Consider the following 22983-nt stretch of genomic DNA (forward strand, 5'->3'; position numbering starts at 1 on the left):
GTAAGCTTCTTGACCTTTTGGTAACTGTTTAAGAATGTAAATTACAGAGATAGCAATCTGCATCACACTTGTGTTCCATATCAGAAATTCCCTACACCAATGAAATAAAAAGTCTGGACAAAAATAAAATACTGATGAATAATTAAATGAATAAAGAGATAAATATATGAATAAGCAAACATAAATAAACAAATCAATCAATTTATTATTTTGTTATTTAAAAATACCAAACATATGGGGAGCAGAATTTTTCAGAAAAATGTAAAAATAAAAGCATTTTTAATAGCCTAGTAGGTATGTGAAAATAATTTACTAGGAGATTTTAAAACACAATTTGAAATATTTCTATAAAGCATCTGAATAAAGATATAAAGTCAACCTATTCTTAATTGTTAATTACTATCCAGAAAGTCCAAGTTTGGCCTGGACTAATGAGTATGCTTTTCAGTTATTAGTAAAGAAAGAGAAAAAAAAATTGCTGTTCATCCCTCATAAAAAAGGTTATTTGCTCCTTTAATTTGGAGAAGTAATGTGTTTTTGTTGTCGTTCTTGTTGTTCTTGTTGCTGGTTTTTGGTCCTAGTTATAGACTAGTCATATGAGTGTGGTGAAATAAGAAGATATCACTATTATTGGTAAGGCATTTGGACAGTGGGCAATTCTTATGAAGATAGGGGAAAATTCTTCAAATCTTCCTACATTTTATTCATTTTAATGTTATGTTCTTTCTTCTTCCATAGATTGGCATCTGTGCCTTTGCATCAGCGAATGGGAGTCACTGTCTTTGTGAAACTAAATGATTACCGATGTTCACCACATCATTTCAACATCCTATGCGGAGGAAATAGCTACTGGAATTAAAGGATTGTACTCTAGGAATGGGTTGTAAATTCATTAACAACCTTGTTTTTTCTTAGTATTGGAATGTGCCCATGACAGTGCTCAGAGGCTTTTCAGCACTCCCTTAGCCCTAGACCTTTTGCTCTTTAAAAAGTTTTCTCTGTTTTGAGGACTGGTTTTGTATTCTTCTGGGTGTGGAAGACAGAGATTTTCTGATGTTGATGTAAACAATGTCGAGGCCAAAGGGACTGTTATGGCTTCCTTTGTTCTTCACTCCAGTTTGTGTCATGTTGAACTCCAATTTCCTTCTGTGGATAACAGCACTTGCAATAAGATTTACACTTATTGATAGCCAAGCACAATATCCAGTGGTAACCACAAATTATGGCAAAATCCGTGGCCTAAGAACACCTTTGCCAAATGAGATTCTTGGTCCAGTGGAACAATATTTAGGTGTACCCTATGCTTCTCCTCCCACTGGGGAGAGGCGATTTCAGCCTCCAGAGCCTCCATCCTCTTGGACAGGGGTTCGAAATGCCACCCAATTTGCTGCTGTCTGCCCTCAGCACCTGGATGAGAGGTCGCTACTTCATGATATGCTCCCCATCTGGTTTACTGCTAATTTGGATACTTTGATGACTTACGTGCAAGATCAGAACGAAGATTGCCTGTATTTAAACATCTATGTTCCAACAGAGGATGGTGAGTACTTCATACAGACAAAACTATTAGCAGACCAACTAAAGTAAGGGGGAACGAAAGTGTCTTTGATTGAAGATTTTCCCAAAGTTCCATTAATATTGTTTCCTATTACAACCCCTTGATTTGCTTTCACACTTATCAGATACAAACATCCTAATTTATTCATTTATCCATTTTGTCATTCATTCAATGAATATTTGTCATATGCCTGCTGTGTGCAGAGTACAGTGTTAGGCTGGGGATACCTTTGATTTCCTATGTCTTCTTATGAAATTATATCTTTTATTTATAGGCAGGGGAGCTCTATGTGAGTATGCACCACAGTGTTAGACCAATAATTATTTGTAAATAATGGAAACTAGTTAGATGAGTAATAAATACCTGATTTTCTTAACCCTGCTCTGAAACTACAAAATTTCAGGGTACTTCTTTTTGTTAGTATCGTTTCTTTTATTAAGATTTTTATTACCTATGGCTGTTTTTGGAGGAAAAGAAATCAGTAGCCATAAATCATATTTTCATCAACTAAAGAGTTCAATGGAAGTAGTATATAATGCAGTGACCATTTCCATAGCATACTGTTGTAATTCCTTTTTTATTTATTTTTAATTCATTTTTATTTAGAAACTGATGAATTTAGGAGCAGATTTGGGTAATAGATCATTTAGTAAAGAGGCAGTAGTGTAACAGATAGATAGTTGTGCTAAGAGCCAGAAAGACAGTTTTAAATAGTACTTCTGCCACATACTAGATCTGTGACCCTAATGGGCTAGGTTACTTTCTATGCTTTGTTTCAGGAATGGTGCTGATTTCCATTGGCTTGGGGAGTTTCCTATTTCAATGAAACCAGATGTCCATTTTCTATTTTGTTTGCAGCAGAAAGCTCTGTTTTACTTTTAAAGTGACCGTTTCATAATCTGTGATCTAAGGCCACAAAATTATAAGAAAAGTAATGTGCAGTGCATCTGGCTAATAATTTTCATACCAATATGAGTATTCAATTGAAAGATCTTTGCAGAATAGAGTATTGAGAGTTATCACCTAATAATATTGTTTGGTACTGTCTACATATAGAAGTTATACTTAGACAAGGGGCAAGGAAAAAGGGCATAAGATTAAATATTCTTGGGTTTAAAATCAGGAGTGATGGTCGTTATCCACTGGCTTAGGACATATCTTTCCTGTTTTGTGTGTCTGCTCCTTTCTCTCTTTAGTTTGAAAATTCTATTTTAGAAGATTTAGGATTAGTGTCTGAAATGAACATTTGTATTAACTCAGTGAGAGCCACAATTTTATCTACTTTGTAGATAACTGAAAATCTAGCCTCATGCATTTTGATTACTGCCAGCATAACAGCTAATAAGGCAGTCTGAACAAAATGCAACAAAAAACAGACCTAAAAATGTGTCACCAGAGCTTACAAAGAGGGGCCCATCAAATCAGATTAAACAGACTCCAGTCCATTATCTGACTCTGGTCTGGCATAAGTTATTAGTGTTGTTATGGAGACAGAACACAGAATTAGGTTGTGAAGTCTAGGCCTGAAAATGACTCAAGGAGTTAAATTCACATTTGGAGCTTTTACTTAAGTACAGTGTGCCAAAGCTGTCTTTATTTGTAAAAAATCTCTCAGTGGCTGTTTTGTGCATGTATAAAAAGATGGACAACAGCACCCAAAACCAATTAGAGCTCTTATTTCAGAAGCCTTCTGGGTCATGGTTTCTCTTAGAGAAGGGGAAGAAAATGGCCTGAAAAAAAGACTCAAATTATATCTAAAATGCATCAGCTGTGTGACTCCATGTAAGCTAGTTATTCCATAAAGCTAACATTAGGTACTAATGTGCCTCAATTATGCTACCTAGTTCCATGAGTTGTTTTACTGTCATTTGATCAAAATAAAATGTATGGGAAAACCAATCAATAACTCTTTGTAGTAACATATTTTTTATATGGTGTTAGAGGATATAAATCATAGAGAGTATGGATCTTTTCATTGTTAAGCAGTAAATCGCATTTTGCAAGTAGTAAAAAATAAAAGAAAAATTATTGTCAAGTGAAGTAGTAGCTTAAACATAATCATAATAGCATTACATTTCTGTAGAACGTTATGTTTTTCAAACTGCTCTCATGTCCATTGCCTCATTTGATCTTAATAGAGAATTCAACAATATAATAATGGAAGGCTAGAAGTTAGGAGACATCCTGGTATGTAGATCTTGAATTTTATATGTATAAGTGAATATCTGAAGCTGCATGTTATAACAGTAATTTAGGCAAATGAGTTTTAAGGGCTGTGAAACTATTTCTGATTAAATGATACAGATCATTGAATGACTATATTGATTATTTCTGCTCTCCAAAGAGCCAAGAAGGAACACTATTATATAGTTAAGGATTGATTATGTGCTAATTAACCATTATACATCTTGTCAAAGTTTTAAGGATCTATGATTTTATCCTCTAACAGATGTATATTCAATTCTTGATGTTTTTCTTTTCCCTGCAAACTTTAAAAGGAACTTTAGACTAATATACTAATTAATCGCTATAGTAATTCTTCCACGAGGATCAGATACTAATTATAGCTTCATGCCATGACAGAATCCCACATTTCATCTCCTACTCTATTGCCATTATATGGACTTCACTCTGTGCCTAAAATATTGTTCTTTTTTGTCTCCATCGTTGAGAATTCCTTGCAACAAGGGTTAGCATATATTTCATATCTTACTAGATCCTTTTCTGAGGTCTTTAATTGTCCATGCTCTCTTCCTTTTTGAAAGTATCTTGTATTTACTTATTTTTTATTTTTTGTATCTCCCAAGAGAATATAAACTCACCAAGAACAGGAACAGCTTTTCATTTTTTACCTTTGATTCCCAACCAGTAGCAATGTGTCTGATACATATAAATACTTATTGAATTGAAGTGAATTATTGAGGAATTTCCTTGTTCAACAGATACATAATATATTCTCAAGTACTTTTGCAGCTTTTCCATCTTGGTAGTTTCTACTTGACCTTGTGTTCTATTTGCAAATATTTGGAGAAGAAAAAAATAATATTCATGCTATAAAAAGGAATCATGACAAGGCATTAGAGCAGGCCATGAGAAGAGGCAATAACCATAAAACACCTCCAAAATTATAATTGATTGAACTTCAGCTGATTCATTTACCACATTTAGATATGATGTGGTATAGTGATTGTGTCCCTTCAGGTCAAGGTGAAGTTGAAATTTAGCAATATTTAATTCGTATGTGAAAAACTGAAGCCAAAAATTCTCTTTGGGGGCCTAAATAATTTTGCTTCCAAATTTATCAGATCACTTTGATGAATGCCAAATTTCTACTTAATTTTCTAATGTGTACAAATAATTCTGGCTTGAAGTTTTCCATATAAGAAATGTGCATATTTATTTTCTTATAAATAAATATTCCTATTACTTTTCTGTATACCAGAAAAGTAATAGGAAACAAAATTAATTTTGAAAATTTGATAAAATATGAGTTATTATGCCAAATAGAATAAGATTACAAATGTGAGTTTGAAATAAATTGATTCTACTTATCTGCTTTATTTTGTTGAATCATATACCTGCAATACCTGAGTCCATATATCTAAAATTATTGGAATTATTTACTAAATATCACTTCATTGAAAATATACATAAAATTCTACTTATGTTTTTTATTTTTGCCTTGTAAATTTTGTTTTATTTATTTTAAAAATACATTCCTGTATGACTCATGTTGGGAGAGCAAAATTAGAGCAAAAGCATAAAAAAGTAGGGAAAAAAATAGAACTGAATATAGCATGTTTTGATTTTACATTCATTTTCCTTAGTTCTTTTTCTGGATACAGATGGCATTTTCAGTTGGAATTGCTTTGAATCATTGAACCACTGACAAGAATGAAGTCTTTCTTAGTTGATAATCACACATTTCTACTGTAATGGTGAACGATGCATTCTTGGTACTGCTTGTTTTGCTCCACATCAGTTTATGTAAATCTTTTGAGGTTTTTTGAAATCATCCTGCTGATTATTTCTTATAGAACAATAATATTCGATTATCTTCATATATCACAACTTGTTCAGCCATTCCCCAATTGATGGGCATCTATCATTTTCCAATTTTTTACTACCATAAAAAGATTCTGCCATAAAACATTTTTGCACATGTGGGTCCTTTTCCCTCCCTTGTGATTTCCTTAAGATACAGACCCAATAATAGCACTGCTGGATCAAAGGGTAGGTGCAGTTTTATGGCCTTTTGGGCATAGTACCAGATTGCTCTCCAGAATGATTGGATCAGTTCACAACTCCACAAACAATGCATTAATGGCCCAGTTTTCCCACATCCCACATTTATCATTATCTTTTTTTGTCATCTTAGCCAATCTGAGAGTGTGAGGTAGAATTTCAGAATTGTTTGAATTTACATTTCTCTAATCAATTGTGATTTAGAGCATTTTTCATCACTATAGTGACTTTAATTTCATCATCTGAAAATTGTCTGTTCATATCCTTTGATCTTTTATCAATTGGGAAATGTTGTATTCTTATGATTTGACACAGTTCTTTATGTATCTTAGAAATGAGATCTTTGTTAGAAATAATGGCTGTAAAGATTTTTTTCTCCAGCTTTGCACTTCCTTTTTAATTTGTGTGTTGGATTTGTTTGTGCAAAAACTTTTAATTTAATGTAATCAAAGTTGTCCACTTTATCTTTCATAATGTCCCCTAATTCTTTTTTGGTCATAAATTCTTTCATTCTCCAAAGATTTTATAGGTAAATTATCCCTTATGGTATCATGTTTTATGCCTAAATCATGTGTCCAGTTTAATCTTATTTTGATAACGGGTCTGAGATGTAGATCTATGCCAAGTTTCTGACATATTATTTTCCAGTTTTCCCAGCAATTTTTGTCAAATAATGAGTTCTTATTCCAGAAGCTGGACTTTGGGAGTTTATCAAATACTACATTGCTATAGGCCTTGATTATTATGTCATGTGTATCCAATCTATTCCAGTGATCCACCATTCTATTTCTTAGACAGTAACAATTGTTTTGATGACTGATGCTTTATAATATAGTTTTAGATTTGGTACTGCCACTCCACCATCCTTTGTAATTTTTTATTTATTTCCTTGATTTCTTGACCTTTTGTTCTTCCAGATGAATTTTGTCATTATTTTTCTAGTTATATAAAACAAAGTTTTGGCAGTTTGATTGCTTTGACAATGAATAAGTAGACAAATTTTCACACAATTGTCATTTTTATAATATTAGCTCAGCCAAGACATGAACATTTGTTTAGATCTGACTTTACTTGTGTGAGAAGCATTTTGTAATTGTGTTCATAAATTTTTTGGACTTTTCTTGGCAGGTAGATCCCCAAATATTTTATTTTGTTTATAGTAAATTTAAGTGGAATTTCCCTTTTTATCTCTTGTTGATGGGATTTGTCAGTAATATATAGAAATGTTGATGATTTGTGTGGGTTTATTTTATATTCTGCAACTTTACTAAAGCGGTGAATTATTTCCAATAGGTTTTTGTATGATTTTCTACGATTCTTTGAGTATACCATCATATCATATGCAAAGAGTGATAGTTTTATTTCCTCAATGCCTATTCTAATTTCTTTAATTTCGTTTTTTTTAGCTTGTTGCTAAAGCCAACAGTTCTAGCATAACGTTAAATAATAGTGATGATAATAGGCATCCTTGTTTCACCTCCAATCTTATTGGAAATGCATTCAGCCTTTCTCTGTTACAAATAATGCTTGCTGTACAATTTAGAAAGATACTTCTTATTGTTTTAAGGAAAGATCATTTTATCCTTATGTTCTATAATGTTTTTAATAGCAATGGGTGCTGCAGTTTGTCAAAAGCTTTTTCTGCATCTATTGAGAATATCATATGATTTCTGTTGGTTTTGATATTGATTTGGTTGATTATTGTAACAGTTTTCCTGATATTGAACCAGGCTTGCTTTCCCAGTATAAATCCTACTTGGTCATAGTGTATTACCCTATTCTTAAGTTGCTATAATCGTTTTGCTAATATTTTATTTAAAAATTTTGCATTGATATTCATTAGGGAGATTGGTCTGTAATTTCTTTCTCTTTTTTGGCTCTTCCTGGTTTAGGTATCATTGATATTCTTGCATCATAGAAGGAATTTGACAGTGCTTCTTCTTTACCTATCTTTCCAAATAATTTTCATAGTATTGGAATTAATTGATCTTTAAATGTTTGGTAGAATTCACTTGTAAATCCATCTGGCCCTGGAGTTTTTTTTTTTTTTTTCCTTTGGGAGTTCATTAATCACTTGTTTGATTTCTTTTTCTAAAATGGGGCTATTTAACTAATTTATTTGCTTTTCTGTTAACCTAAGCAATTTTTATTTTTGTAAATATTGATCTATTTCAATTAGATTGCCATATTGGCTGCCATACAGCTGAGCAAAATAGCTCCTAATTATTGTTTATTTTCTTTTTCATTTGGTGATAAGTTCACCCTTTTTCATATTTCATGCTGGTAATTTGATTTTTTCTTTCCTTTTTCTGATCCAATTAACCAAAGGTTTATCTAATTTGTTTTTTTTTTTCATAAAACCAACTCTCAGTTTTATTTATTAGTTCAATAGTTTTCATAGTTTCTATTTTATTAAACTCTCCTTTGAATTTCAGAATTTGTAATTTGGTGTTTAATTGGGGTTTTTTAATTTGTTCTTTTTCTAGCTTTTTTAGTTACATACCTAATTCATTAATCTTCTTTTTCTCTATTTTATTTATGTAGCTATTCAGAGATATAAACTTTTCCATAAGAACTATTTTGGCTGCATCCCATAGGTTTTGGTATGTTGTCTCATTATCATTCTCTTCAATGAAATTATGGATTGTTTTTTGTGATTTGTTGTCTGACCCACTTATTCTTTAGAATTAATTTTTTTTTAAATTTCCAAGTGCTATTTAGTCTATCTTTCCTTGGCCCTTTATTAAATATAATATTTATTGCATTGTGGTCTGAAAAGGAAGCATTTACTGCTTCTGCCTTTCTACATTTCATTGTGAGATTTTTAATGCCTTAATATATGTTTAGTTTTTGTGTAGGTGCCATATACTGTTGAGAAAAAGGTGTATTCTTTTCTCTTCCTATTCAATTTTCTTCAGAGTCTATCATATCTAGGTTGTCTAGGATCCTATTAATCTCCCTAGTTTCTTTCTTGTTTATTTTGTAGTTAGATTTGTCTGATTCTGAGAGGGGAAGGTTGAAGTCTCCCACTAATATAGCTTTGCTGTCTATTTCTTTCTGTAACTGACTTAAAATCTTCTCTTGGAATTTTCTTGCTCTACCACTTGGTACACACACATTTAGTATCATTACTACGTCATTATTTACAATACCTTTTATCAAAACATGCTTTTCTTCCTTATCTCTTGTATTAACTTCTATTTTCACTTGTAATTTATCTGAGATCAGAGTTGCTACCCCATGAAGCATAATAAATTCTGTTCCAGCCTTTTTTCCTTTACTCTATATATATATGTCTCTCGGTGTCAGTTGTGTTTCTTGTAAACAGCATACTGAGGATTCTGTTTTTTAATCCACTCTGCTATTTGCTTCTGTTTTATGGGAGAGTTCATCCCATTCACATTCACAGTTATGATTACTAGCTCTGTATTTCCCTCTGTCCTATTTTCTTCCATGTGTGTGCTTTTGTTCTTTCTTTGCAACCTGTTCTTAATCCTGTGTTTCCCCCCACCTCACTCACTATCTTATCTCTTATCGCTCCTTCCTCTTTTCTTACTAGTGCTTGTTTTTTACTCATGCCATCCTCTACCTTATCTCCCATCACCTCTTCCCACTTTTCTTGGTAATGGTTTTTTAACCCACTCCTCCCACTACCTCAAATAGTTTGAGGCAAACCCAATCTTTCCTCTTTTCTCTTACCTTTTTCCCTGTGTTTCTGCCTTCTATCCTGTCTCCCTTTCTTTTCTTTTCTTTTCTTTTATTTCCTCCTACTTCTTTATAGGGTTAGATGAATTTCTATACCAGACTGAATGATGAAGTTATTTCCTCTTAGAGCCAAAACTTATGAGATCAAGCTTGAGACAATGCTCATCGCCTTCCCTTCTTTCCCTAGAGTGTATTAGGTCTTTTGTACCTCTTCATGTTAACCTCATTTTTCCCTATTAGATAAACTTTTCCTCTTTTTTTCAGGATACATCTTTTTCCATCACCATTTTCTTTGACATCATCATATCAAAGTCTTTTCACAACTACACCCTTAGTCTTGGTGATGCTCCCCCCTTTTCTGCTTATTTACAATGACTTCTCAACAATTATAGATATTTTCCCATTTAGAGATGTAAACAGGTCAAACTTTAAATGATATATATTTTTCCCTGTTTAGCTTTTTATGCTTCTCTTGAGTCTTATGTTTGTAAATTAAAAATTCTATTTATTTCTATTTTTTTTTCAATAGAAATGATTGAGAGTCTCTTGCTTCATTGATGTTCCTTCATCTCTCCTGAAAAATTATTCTGAATCTCATTGAGTAGTTAATTCTTGGTTATAACCCTGGGTCTTTTGGCTTCTATCTACTTGTGTTTCTTGATACCAGACTAAACTATAAATTAAGACCAAGATATATTTAACTTTTAGTAGAATTGACATTTCATCAAAAGCAGCCAGCTGTTTCAAAATCATTGTGAAGCAATATGAGCAAAAATTTAAAAATGAGAGGATAATTATGATGCTTGTGGAAGACAAAGAAATTAACCTAAGAAGAGAGAAGAATCCATGTTAGAGTGCAGTGTGGCACAAACTTGCAAATTTATATAGAACCACATTTTAGAAGTCTGATAAATCTTACCAGAGTTGTTTCAATTTGTGCTGTAGGCAGTAAGAAGTCATTGTGGGCTCTTTGGAAAACAACTGAAATGATTTAAATGTTTGATGAAAATTGAAATGGAAGTTAGATTCAGAGAGGATTAGAGTCAGGAAAAAACATGAAGGTACCAGTGAATGGTGTGAAGTGAATTTATCTTAGCCTAAAGTAACAACAAGAATTGAAAGCAAAAGGAGAAGCCAAGAGATTTGAAAGAGAGAACGTCTGTGTCTTTGAGACAGGACACTTGTGAAGAATAGAAGAGATGGAAGAATCAAAGATGACTAAAATTTTTACCAGAGACTGGAAAAAATAATGATATTGCCCAAACTGCATTTATTTCTTCCACTTATGTCTCTGTCTGAATTTTCAGTGTAGCAAATACAACTTAATTTGACCTATTTCAGAGGTTTTGAAGTACTATGAGAAACAGAAAAAAAAATCCTATAATTGTAAATTACCTTTAATATAGTCTTTTTTTTTTTTTTTTTTGCAAAAATATAAGTTATCATTAAATGTGATTCAAGATAAAATAAGTACTCATTTTGGTTGAGCTGTTTTCACTTTCTTTAATGCCCCCATAAATGAAAGAAGGGTGGAATTTCTTGCATCACAACTTTAACTAGCTACTTGTTTGCACAATAACTAGCTACTTACTTCAGCACCATGCCATCTAGATATGGAAATGAACAACTAAATGTTCTTTTGACTGTTTGCACATTTAGATACCATCTTTATGTCAAGTTAGGCCATGCTAACTTTCAAGGGTTGTACTTGTACCTTGCTAAGATATTGGTATCACAGTTCACAGCTGTGTAGAGCCTGCTGGAATGGAAGGATAATGTTATCCTGGGGCTGTTAGAATAGCAAGAGAAAGGTGCTTCAAGGCAGTATAGAACAGACAAATCCAGGAATATATCAGTAATGAAAGGGATCATTCTTTCCTCATTAGTACTGATTAGTCAATGCTTTTCTGCCTTGTAGTTCATTAAGTTTCAGTTTGAGTAAGATGATATTCCAAGGCTTTATTCCGGCATAAAAATCCTAATGTCTCTAAGTATGTGAAATTGATTAATGCCCTCCACTCCATTTTAAAAAATCACCACCTTTTCCCCTATTCTTTACCATTGGGCATATGTATAGTCATGCTGTAGTTAAGCTTATCAGCTTATATATTATTTACCTTATTCCCACTTACCCCTCAAAATATGACTTTTATTTTCCATTACTTTGAGCCTTTGAGGTTAGAAGAATGTAGTAATGTTTGGCAACCTTCATATCATGCAAAATGGTTTGATTTATTGCAAAATTTTAACATTCCAAATAGAGATGGGACTTTCTGGAAACTTCTAATTCTGACACTTCCTATGTAGTTGGTTCTGATGCTTTGTGAATCAGTTGTTTTGATTGTGATATTTGGATTATGTTGGCATACTGTGAGATAGTTGGTAGAGGTAGGAATCTTTGTTTTCCTAGGTTCATTAATTATGTTATAAACTGATTGGGAAATACACACATAAGGGATATGGTCCTGTATTTTCCTGAAACACATGGTATGAATGTGCTTCCCTCATTGGAAAATTGCAGGATTCATAGAGCATTAGACTCTGGAGGCACTGGAAAATATTAGTCATTGTTATGATGCCTGGTGGTTTTGTTTTAAAGTTATGAGAGTGGGAATTGAGATTTTGCTCAGGGAAAGTGGAAGAAGCAATGCGAATATACACAAATAAAATGGCTATACTATACAGATATTCAGATTTATGCTATTGCTTCTTACTGTGGTGTATTTTCTTTTGCTTTGTTTAAATAATAGCTTTTTATTTTCAAATTGCATGCAAAGATAGTTTTCAACATTCACTCTTGCAAACCTTTGGGTTTCAAATCTTTCTCCCTTCCTTCCTCCCACCCCACCTCCTAGAAAGCAAGTAATCTAATATAGGTTAAACATGTCCAATTCTTCTAAACATATTTACTGTAATTTATTTCCAACATGGAATAGTAAAGAAAATAATTTAATATATGACTTTTAGTTTAATAAGCTGTATTTAATACACTTTATACCTAAAAACTCTATAATTCATTGCAAACATTCAATGCACTAACTCATTTAGAAATCATACCTAATATAATTTAAATAAATAAAATTTGTTTAACATTAAAATAATTAAAATTTTAAATTAATAGCATATCGATATCACAGTGATACTTTGCATGTGTTTACCAATTTCCCATCAAGTAACATATTTCTAACTCAGTTCTAGGCAGCTCAGTTTAAAAAGATATCTAAAGACAATCTATTTATGAGGGCTCCATTCTGAAAATGGCTTTACAAAGTGGGGGTTTTAAACTGAATGAGACACAGACTATTAATCTCTTCTGATTAATCCCTAACCTTTATCATTTTGATGCTGTTTCTATGGAAAGATTTCTAGCTATTATGATTTATGGAAATCAAACATCAAGTAATTTTTCTTGAAAGAGTATCTTAAAACAACACCCTCAGCAATCTATAATAACAAGTAGAATATGCACTGGTACTTTGAAAGATTAAAGCAAGAATATTTATTATATTTTCTTTTCTAATTACTTCTGACTAGGACTACATTCATAAGAAAATAATTGTAGAGTACATTGGAAAAGTTCTAGATAAAATATTGAGACCAAATTTATATGTCAACCATTTACTACCATGTGCTAGTTGCTAAAAGTTCAAACACAAAAATAAAGGAGTTTCTACCCTCTAGGAGCTTATGTTCTATTGGAAGACATGGCATATATGCAAAGTAATTTTGTTAGGCAGGAAGAAGGTACTAGCAGAAAGAATATTTCATATAGGAGGTAAGGCTTGAATTAATCTTTAGAGCAAATTGTGGATTCTAAGAGACAGAAGTAAAGTGGGAATGATTGCATTCCAGGCATGGAGAAAGCCCAAACAAAGACAAAAAAGGTTGGAGCTGGAATATCACATGTGAAGAAAAGCAAATAACACGTTTGCCTTGACACTTAGAGTATATAAAAGGAGGTCATGTATGATAAATCTGGAAACTGGAAGCATATTTAATGGATAAAGCATTGACCTCAGAATCAGAAAAAAAATCTTTGTTTCTTCCAGGCACTAGGTGAATGATCCTGGTCTTCTGTTTATCTCATTTTCCTTATCTTTACAGGGATTAATAAGAAAGAACACCTCTTTTCCTGGATTGTTGTGAGGATTAAATACGATTATAATTACAAAGTGTTTAGCACAGTGCCTGGCAAATAATAAATACTGTATAAATGTTATTATTGTTATTATTATTGAGTTATTTAACCTTTTGGTTCCTCAGTTCCCTTATCTATAAAGGAGTTAGATTGGAAGTCAGATTGGAAGGGTTTTTATTTCAAAAAAAAAAAAAAAAAAAAAAAATTTATTTTAGAGGCAATAGGGAGCTATTGCAGCTTTTTGATCAGGGGAGTGACACAGTCAAACTACATGAATGCTTTGAGAAAATCATTTGGCAGCAATACCTGGAATGCTTTTCCTTGTCACCTTGGCCTTCTGGCTTCCCTGGCTCTAAGACTTAGCTCAAATACTATCCTCTGTTGGAAGTCTTTCCTGGTTCATCTTTCTGGTAGTACCTTCCTATTGAGATAAACTTCCATTTATACTTTATACATCTTGTGTGTTTCTAGTTATTTGAATGGGGTCTTCCTTATTACAATGTGAATTCTTTCAGGACAGGAACTACATATTTATTTTGTTTAGTGGGTTTTTTGTTTGTTTTTTGATAATTGTTAGTGCTTAGTACCATGTATGGCTTGCACATAGAATGCCTAATGACTTACTGACTGATTGGACTGAAGACATAAGGAACATGAAATAAGGAACAAATTAGGAGAAGATTAAATCAGGCAATCAAGAAGCATTTATTTATTCCAAGTATACAGTAGGTTTTTAGCTTAGATTCTAGGGATTAAAAAAAATAAATTAATGATAAAATATATAAATAATGAATATTTTAAGAGTCCTTGCTCCCAGAAATCTTGCCTTCTATTGCTATTCAAAAGAAAAGTGATTAAGAGATTGAAATCCAGTTGTTGTTGGTTATTGGTTATGTAAATGTAGAGAAAGGGATGGATGACAAAACCTTTTGTATAATTGAGAAGATGCCCCACTGTTGGATGTATGGGATAAGGGAAAATAATGAATGTGACATAGAGATTGTAAAGCATGGTGATCAAAAGGATTTGAAAGGGGGTGGTTTGGGAGGAAGGATAATATGTTATTTCGGGGAATTGTTAAGTTTGTGATGCCTTTAAGATGTACAGTGGAGAATTTTCAATTGGTAGTTACTAATTTGGCCCTAGAGTTAAACAAATATTCTAGTGTAAATGTAGACTTTGGTAATATCTAGTTGTGAGATTATGGGCAAATCATATTTCTGGGCTTTAATTTCCTCATCAATAAATTGAAGGGATTAAATAAAATTACCTGCAAGGTCCCTTCTAGCTATATAATTTTATGATATGACTATTTATACTTGACAGATAGCAGCAAACATCCAAGAGAAAAGTAAAATGTTCAGTGAGCTGTATAGACATTCTAACTTACCAAGAACAAACATTCAAATATTTGAAAATTTATTGATGATTGGCATAACTTACCAAGAACAAACATTCAAATATTTGAAAATTTATTGATGATTGGCTCAATTTTTTTAAAATTTCATTGAGAAATTTTGCATTATATATTCATTGCTTATTAATAAAGAAGTATTTGAATAATCAATTAAATATTGAGGCAACAGAAAGATATTAATGCATTTGCTACATTCACTTAATTGAAATTGGATAAATAGGCCTGAGGTGTTTTTTTGTTAAATAACAATTATTTATCTTTCCATTACTAAAGTAGTGGAGAAAGGAAGAAATGACAAATTGTCTGTTCAAATCCCACTAGAGAATATTGTGACATAGAAATTTGATATCTTTAGAGGAATACTCCAAGCCACATCTCAGTGCTGAAAAGGACCTTAGGAGATATGTAATTAGAATTATAAATGAACAAATATAACATGCTTTGCAACATTTGTTGTTCTCTCTTTTTAAGTCATATCCAACTCTTTGTGATCCCATTTAGGATTTTCTTGGCAAAGTACTGGAGTGGTTTGCTATTTCTTTCTCCAGTTCATTTCACAGGTGAGAAAAACTGAGGCAAAGAGGGTTAAGTGACTTGTCTAGGATCACACAACTAATATGAGGGTGAATTTGAACTGAGGAGTCTATCCATAGCACCATATAGTTGTGCCTTGCGACATACCAGAAAAGCAAACATACATAACTTGCTTGAAGACTTCAAGTTACAAGGAACTTACTTCATACTAAGGTTGTCAATGAGACTTTGATTTGATATTGATTGGTAGAATCATGTTCTTTATATCAAATCTACACTTGCCTTTGAATCTTTTGTACACTGCTTCTAGTTCCACTATGTTAGGCCAGGCACAGTGATTATAAGTCTACTTTTCTTTGTGATGCTTCTTCAAATAATCAAAAATTACTAATGTATTTTCCTTTAGTCATTTTTAGGTTAAATTAAGCACTGAGAGGTACTTTTATCAATCTTCAGAGTGTCTTCTGTTATCATGGGTTTTCTCCCCGGTCACTTGGAATCAAAGCTTCTTCACTTGTGGATCATGATCCACAAATGAAATCACATAACTGAATGCGGGGGTTTTGAAATGATGATTTACTTATCAATAAATGTTTGATTTGTGTACCTATTTTATAAATCCAAGGTCATGAAAAATTTCTCAGATAAATGGAAAAAATTTTAAGAAGTCCTAGATTATAAATGTTTTCTATAAAATCTTTCTTAAAGTAGTCTAAGATTCTGCTAGCTTTTCTGACTACCACAATATACTATTGTTTAATGTTGAGCCAGTATTAGTTCAGTAAAGCTCCCTATTTTCTTCAGGTAAAATGAAGTTTCCCCTACCTTATTCTTGTGAAGCTTGTATTTTTAACCCAAGTTTAATTCTTTATATTTATTCTTCTTAAATTTCAGTGCATTTTATCCAGAGTAAATCTCTCTCTTGTCAAAATACTTCTGACTCTTTCTTTCCCCTCTTAGCTTTTTATAGCCTAAAACATGTCCTCCATCTCTATTTATTCATCACTGGTACAAATGGTTGAAAAGCACAAGGCAAAACACAAATCCTTATAGACCCATTGATGACATTTCGGTTTACACAAAGTGTCAGTGGCCATATTTTGGTGATGGTTCAGTTTTTATCATCTACTTGTGTTATTACCTAATTCAGGTCTCTTCATCACATTATTTTCAGAATCTTGCCCAAACTTTAAATAAGTTTTATCTAAATTATTGCCAGATCTCTGCTTATAAATTTTGTCACTGTTTTTTGACTGAGGAAAAGTATTTAAGTAATAAAGGAAAAAAATGTGATTTATCTAAATGCGAATTTTAATTTTGTACTCTTCTCAAAGTATAGTCTTAATAAAATATTAAAACCATGACCATACTGTGTGACTTCCATGTACAGACTAGAAATACTGCCAATATTATAATTAAGAGTATATATTTCATTTTCATTATTGCCATAAACTTTCATTGTGTTTTAAATCAGTGGAGAGAAGAAAACACAAGAAGAGGTTTCCACCACCATTCATCTTTATTGTATTTATTGCCTTTAGTTAGAATTCATTAAGTAGAATACCAGGTTGTAGATCTGAATTGATTGACAGTTCAGTGACAGTCTTAGAAAGAGGAAGTAGGAATTTGTTTTCTTTTACAATTTAACTCCTGCCTTTTTTAATAAAGTTGTATATTACCCACTTATTTATTTAATAGCCTTTTATTTACAGGTTATATGTATGGGTAACTTTACAGCATTAACAATTGCCAAACCTCTTGTTCCAATTTTTCACCTCTTACCCCCCATCCCCTCCCCCAGATGGCAGGATGACCAGTAGATGTTAAATATATTAAAATATAAATTAGATACACAATAAGTATACATGACCAAACCGTTATTTTGCTGTACAAAAAGAATCAGACTCTGAAATAGTGTACAATTAGCTTGTGAAGGAAATCAAAAATGCAGGTGGGCATAAATATAGGGATTGGGAGTTCAATGTAATGGTTTTTAGTCATCTCCCAGAGTTCTTTCTCTGGGCGTAGCTGGTTCAGTTCATTACTGCTCCATTGGAAATGATTTGGTTGATCTCCTTGCTGAGGATGGCCAGGTCCATCAGAACTGGTCATCATATAGTACTGTTGTTGAAGTAAATAATGATCTCCTGGTCCTGCTCATTTCACTCAGCATCAGTTTGTGTAAGTCTCTCCAGGCCTTTCTGAAATCATCCTGTTGGTCATTTCTTACAGAACAATACTATTCCATAATATTCATATACCACAATTTATTCAGCCTTTCTCCAACTGATGATTACCCACATTTTTAATTGAGGTTGTATAATATAGCAATCCTGAACTCTAAATAATTGTGTTTTTGTTGTTTTTCATTGATGTTGTTGATGTTTTATTGGTGTGGCTGATGATGATTGGTCCAGCCATACCTGTGATTACATGACTGCAAAGAATAAAGTGTGGAAGCTTCTTTTAGTAATACAGATCTCTAGCCAGTCTGTAACTTACTTTGTGGTACCTTGAGGTAAGCTACTTTGTCATGGTAACAAAATCAGTATGTGTCAGAGGTAGGTCTGGTACTTTCATCTTCCTAATTCTAATTCTCTATTCATTATGCTATACTACTTCTAATATGCCACATATTATTATGAAAATAATACAGAGAATTAACTAATATTTAACTGAAACAGTAGACTAATTCATTTGGTTAAAATATGCAACTGTTTCTGGGGAGTTTGCTTTTTTCTTCTTAAGATACAATGTGTTTGTGTAAACATGGTTGGCTTTGTAACTTTTGGAGATAGATTAATGTTCATCATTTGTAATGTACTTGGTTGGTTTTCTTGGAGGTCTTTGGAGTACAAAAGATTCAAAGGCAAGTGTAGATTTGATATAAGGAACATGATTCTACCAATCAATATCAAATAAAAGTCTCATTGACAACCTTAGTATGAAGTAAGTTCCTTGTAACTTGAAGTCTTCAAGTTTCAGTCAGAGAAATCACCATGAGAATAGCCAGGTGTTAAAGTCCAAATTCTTTGTTGCCTCCTTGCTTGGGGTTGGGCAGCTTTCTGGAGAGCCTTTCAGACCAGCCTTGGTCTGGTGGGGGAAGTGCAGGAGACCAGGCCAGCCACCACAAGGGTTATGAAGATGGAAATGTATCTCTCTCTCCTTGGCTCCAAGAGCTTGAGGTCTCCCAGGAGAGCCACCAAGAGCCTGACCCAAGGTGGAATGAATCTCCTCCAGTCATACTCCATTATCATAGATGTGAATCTTGTGGAACTATATTAAGTACTAAGTACATGTACTGAACTAGAGAACTATTAAGCACTCTGCTAAACTAGATAACCATTGTCTTTATCAATTCCCCTGATATAACACCTTGTAAGAATCCTTGCTTCAGAGTTCTGACCCATATCTGACCCAATCCTTTAAGATTTTCATTCAGATGTTCTGGATTTGCATATTGGCTCTGCTACTTATTTCAAGCATGATGGGAAAAATAATTTTAGCTTAGTTTTCTTGTGTCAAAAATTGTTACATTGGTTCACCAAGATGAGCTATTCCTTTATGTCATAGATTCAGATCTGTGAGAAATCTTTGGCATTATCTAAATCTGTTCACATAGATAGTAAGCCATAGAATCAGGATTTCCAAGTTTTCTTACAACTTCAAATAATGTGACCCTACTCCATTTACTAGACATTTAGTACAACTTCAGGCAAGTCCCCTAACATCTCTATCTTTAGGTTTCTTCATCTGAAAATGAAGATTAATAGTACACTTTATACAACTCATAGCATAGTAGTGACAAACAAAGTAAAAGGATGTGAAAGTGCATTTTACATTCTAAAGTGTTAAAACACATAGAAAGATTTGCTATTGTGGGTGATAGTAAAATTGAAACAAGGGGAGAATCAGCAATGACTTAATGGCATAATAGAGTTTGGGCTCCTGACTTTCCAATCTATTGCTTAGCTCTTTAAGCTATCCTGTCCACACACTGTGTCAGGATTAATTTTTTTCTCATTCACTTGTATGCTTAAAAGAAAATAAAAGTGCTGATGCATTTAGTTGGGGAATGAAGTGTGGACTACAAAGCAAGTAGAGCAAGTAAAAATGAAAATGGATGTCCTCTGGATTAGTCAATGAGCTTCAACCTTGTTTCCAGTGGACTTAGATAACAAGATATATTTTTCATTATAAAATACAGGTCTTTGAAAGTGGCAGACTAATGGCCATAGTAAAGTTATCAGGAACCTTTTAAACTTCATTTGTTAAAGATAAAGATAGCTGCAGGAAAAGGCAAAGAGAATGTTAACAGCAATAAACAAAGTAAGCACTTAATTTAAAAATAATAAAACATAAAAATATGGCCCACTCTTCCCCCTCGCCCTAACATTTGACATTTCCTCTAAGCAAATATACCTTAATACAAATTATATAATGTAAGTACTTAATCTCACAATAAAGGGGAAAATGTTTTTGTTTGAATTTTTTTTTTAACTTTTCTTGTTACAGGGAAAAATGCAAAAAAGAAAAAAACCATAGAAAATTGTATAATTTGCTTGCTGCTTCTTTCATATTTAAAAAAAAATAGTTTCTGGGGAAAAAATTCCTATGTCTGTTACAGTTTTCTGAGGGAAGAAAAAATTGCTGTAAAAAAATCAAAGACTTTAATTTTTTGTTTGTGTTCTAGATCTTAACACTGTGTCTATCACATAATGAATGTGTATTTAATTTTCTTCTTTGAAAGTCATATTACACTGTTTTATTTCAGAATATCATGCATGTTTGCTTTGAGAATGGCTAGTGTCATTACTTTAAAAATCTGGCGCCTTTTTAACTTTGCTTCATGTGCAGTGCCGTGACCATTTTCTAAGAAGTGGAGCATCTGTGGCAGATAGCTATCATTATTTGAAATGTTTTCTTGCACTGTTTCATTCCCTATTCAATGACCAAAGTGATTTTCCTAAAGTACAGATATAAACATGTTATCCCTCTGCTCAGTAAACTCCAATTGCTTCCTTTTTTTCTCCAAGATCAAATACAAAATCCTCTGTTAAATGTTCAAAATCCTTCATAATCTAGCACCAATTTCCCTACTTTTTCAATATTTTCACACATTATTCCCAACCTTTTAATTTTCTTGTTTTGCAAATGAGACCTTGGATCTCTTAGCTCTGGGCATTCTCTAACTATTCTCCATGCTGGATTGATCTCACCCTTCTTCTCTGTTTCCTGACAATTCCAAGTAAAATTTCATCCTCTATAGGAAGTCTTTGCTATTCTCTCTTAATTCTAATTGCTTCCCTCTTTTGTTTTTCTTTCATCTTGTAGCTTGTTTATACATATCCCTTTCTTTATCTCCACCATTAGATTGTGATCTTTTTTGAAACCAGGGATTTTTCTATCCTCAGTGCTTAGCATAATGCCCCATCCATGGTAAGCATTTAGAAAAATGGTTATTTATTAACTTCTTTCTCACATTTGACTTTCCATTGAGAATGTGGAATCGGTGTATCTTTTTTTAGCCTCATTTTATTCAACCAAATATATCATTTCAATTCAACAACATTTATTAAGCAAGCAATGTTTATTGAGTGCTTAATTTGGCTTAGTTTCTGGTACTGGGAGTTATGAAAAGTCCAAGATGTTAAGTTCCTTCTGTCAAGGAACATTAAATTCAGTTTTAAAGTTAAGGCAAATAACAAATCTTTAATAATTTGAGAACTGTTTATTAAGTACCTAAATTTTGTTCAGTGATATGCTAAGTAAAACATAAAAAAAAAACATGCTATCTGAATCCAATCTAATCTAATTCAGTAAGCATTTATTAATGACATAGTAAATATGATTTAAAAACACGGTTCTAGTTGATGAATATACTGAAACTGGATAAAAAACAATCTCTGATTTTCAAACGTCTTTTTTAGCTTATTTTATTTTTTTATTCTTTCTTTTTTTTTTAATTTAAAGGAAAAGAATAAGTAAAAAGAAAAACAGAAAAGCAATACAAAACAAAGTGAAGCAAAACAAAAGAGAACATTATCATGTGCCCAGCAGAACATCAGGAGGATTCAAAATACAAACAACAGATAACAATTTAAGAAAGTATATATACACACGTATTAGTAGAAGAAATTATATTCATGAGTGTCCATCTTTTCTTTCTTTTTTTCCTTGTAAATCATTCTTTTGTTCTCTGCTGCACATTTTGTTTATTTTATTCTTCTCCCCCATTTCATCCCCCTGATTACCTCCAAGCAGATTATAATTAAGAAAAGATATATTTATGTAGACATATGTAGATATATACATACACACACATATTCACACACACACACACATACCACACATGCATACATCTTTCCTATCCCTGCTGTCTCTTTCATTTCATTTCTGCTCCATAATTTAGTTGACTGTTAGTTAATTTCCCCCAACCCAGAGATCCCTCCCTTGTCTTCTTCCTTCACCCTTTGCTTTCCAATCCACCTATTCCTCCCTTCTTATTTATTTATAGGTTTTGGAGGGTGATATACCCTTCCTGATATATATGTAGTGTTGCCTATTGAACCCCTTTTGATTTGAGTAGGTTTTCTTTTGCTTGTCTGTAGATATGATTCCAAGATCTGCAATTTTTTTATTGCAACTTCTCATAAGTCTTATACAATTCTAATTGTAGCTAACATGTATTTGAATTGTTTTTTTTCTTTTTTCTTACAAAAATTTCTTTTAGAGATCATTATTGATCATAAAAGAGAAAAATTTTGGTTGTATCAAGTTAAAAAGCTTTTGTACAAACAAAACTAATGCAGACAAGTTTAGAAGGAAGCAATAAACCAGGAAAACATTTTTACAGTTAAAGGTTCTTATAAAGGCCTCATTTCCAAAATATATAGAGAATTAACTCTAATTTATAAGAAATCAAGCCATTCTTCAATTGATAAATGGTCAAAGGGTATGAACAGACCATTTTCGGATGATGAAATTGAAACTATTTCTACTCATATAAAAAGGTGTTCCAAGTCATTATTTGTCAGAGAAATGCAAATCAAGACAACTCTGAGATACCATTACATACCTGACAGATTGGCTAAGATGAGAGGAAAAGATAATGATGTATGTGGAGGAGATATGGGAAAACTGGGACACTGATGAATTGTTGGTGGAGTTGTGAATGGATCCAACCATTTTGGAGAGCAATTTGGAACTATACTCAAAAAGTTATCAAACTGTGCATACCCTTTGATCCAGCAACATTACTACTGGGCTTATATCCCAAAGAGATATTAAAGAAGGGAAAGGGACCTGTATGTGCAAAAATGTTTGTTGCAGCCCTTTTCGTAGTGGCTAAAAACTGGAAATTGAATGGATGCCCATCAATTGGAG

The 22983-nt window shown here is 32.6% G+C and overlaps 1 protein-coding gene across 3 annotated transcripts in view; it reads left to right on the plus strand.

Moving 5' to 3' along the window:
• NLGN4X (neuroligin 4 X-linked) overlaps positions 1-22983 on the plus strand; it is a 444496-nt gene that overhangs the window by 98558 nt on the left and 322955 nt on the right. For all 3 annotated transcript variants that reach the window (XM_003765598.2, XM_031959031.1, XM_012546108.2), the window contains one exon: positions 739-1540. In XM_003765598.2, the coding sequence (XP_003765646.2) occupies positions 1069-1540 (472 nt within the window). In that variant the 5' untranslated portion in view covers positions 739-1068. The remainder of the gene's footprint in view (positions 1-738; positions 1541-22983) is intronic.

Source organism: Sarcophilus harrisii, chromosome 3 (assembly GCF_902635505.1).
Source record: "Sarcophilus harrisii chromosome 3, mSarHar1.11, whole genome shotgun sequence".
Lineage (NCBI taxonomy): Eukaryota > Metazoa > Chordata > Mammalia > Dasyuromorphia > Dasyuridae > Sarcophilus > Sarcophilus harrisii.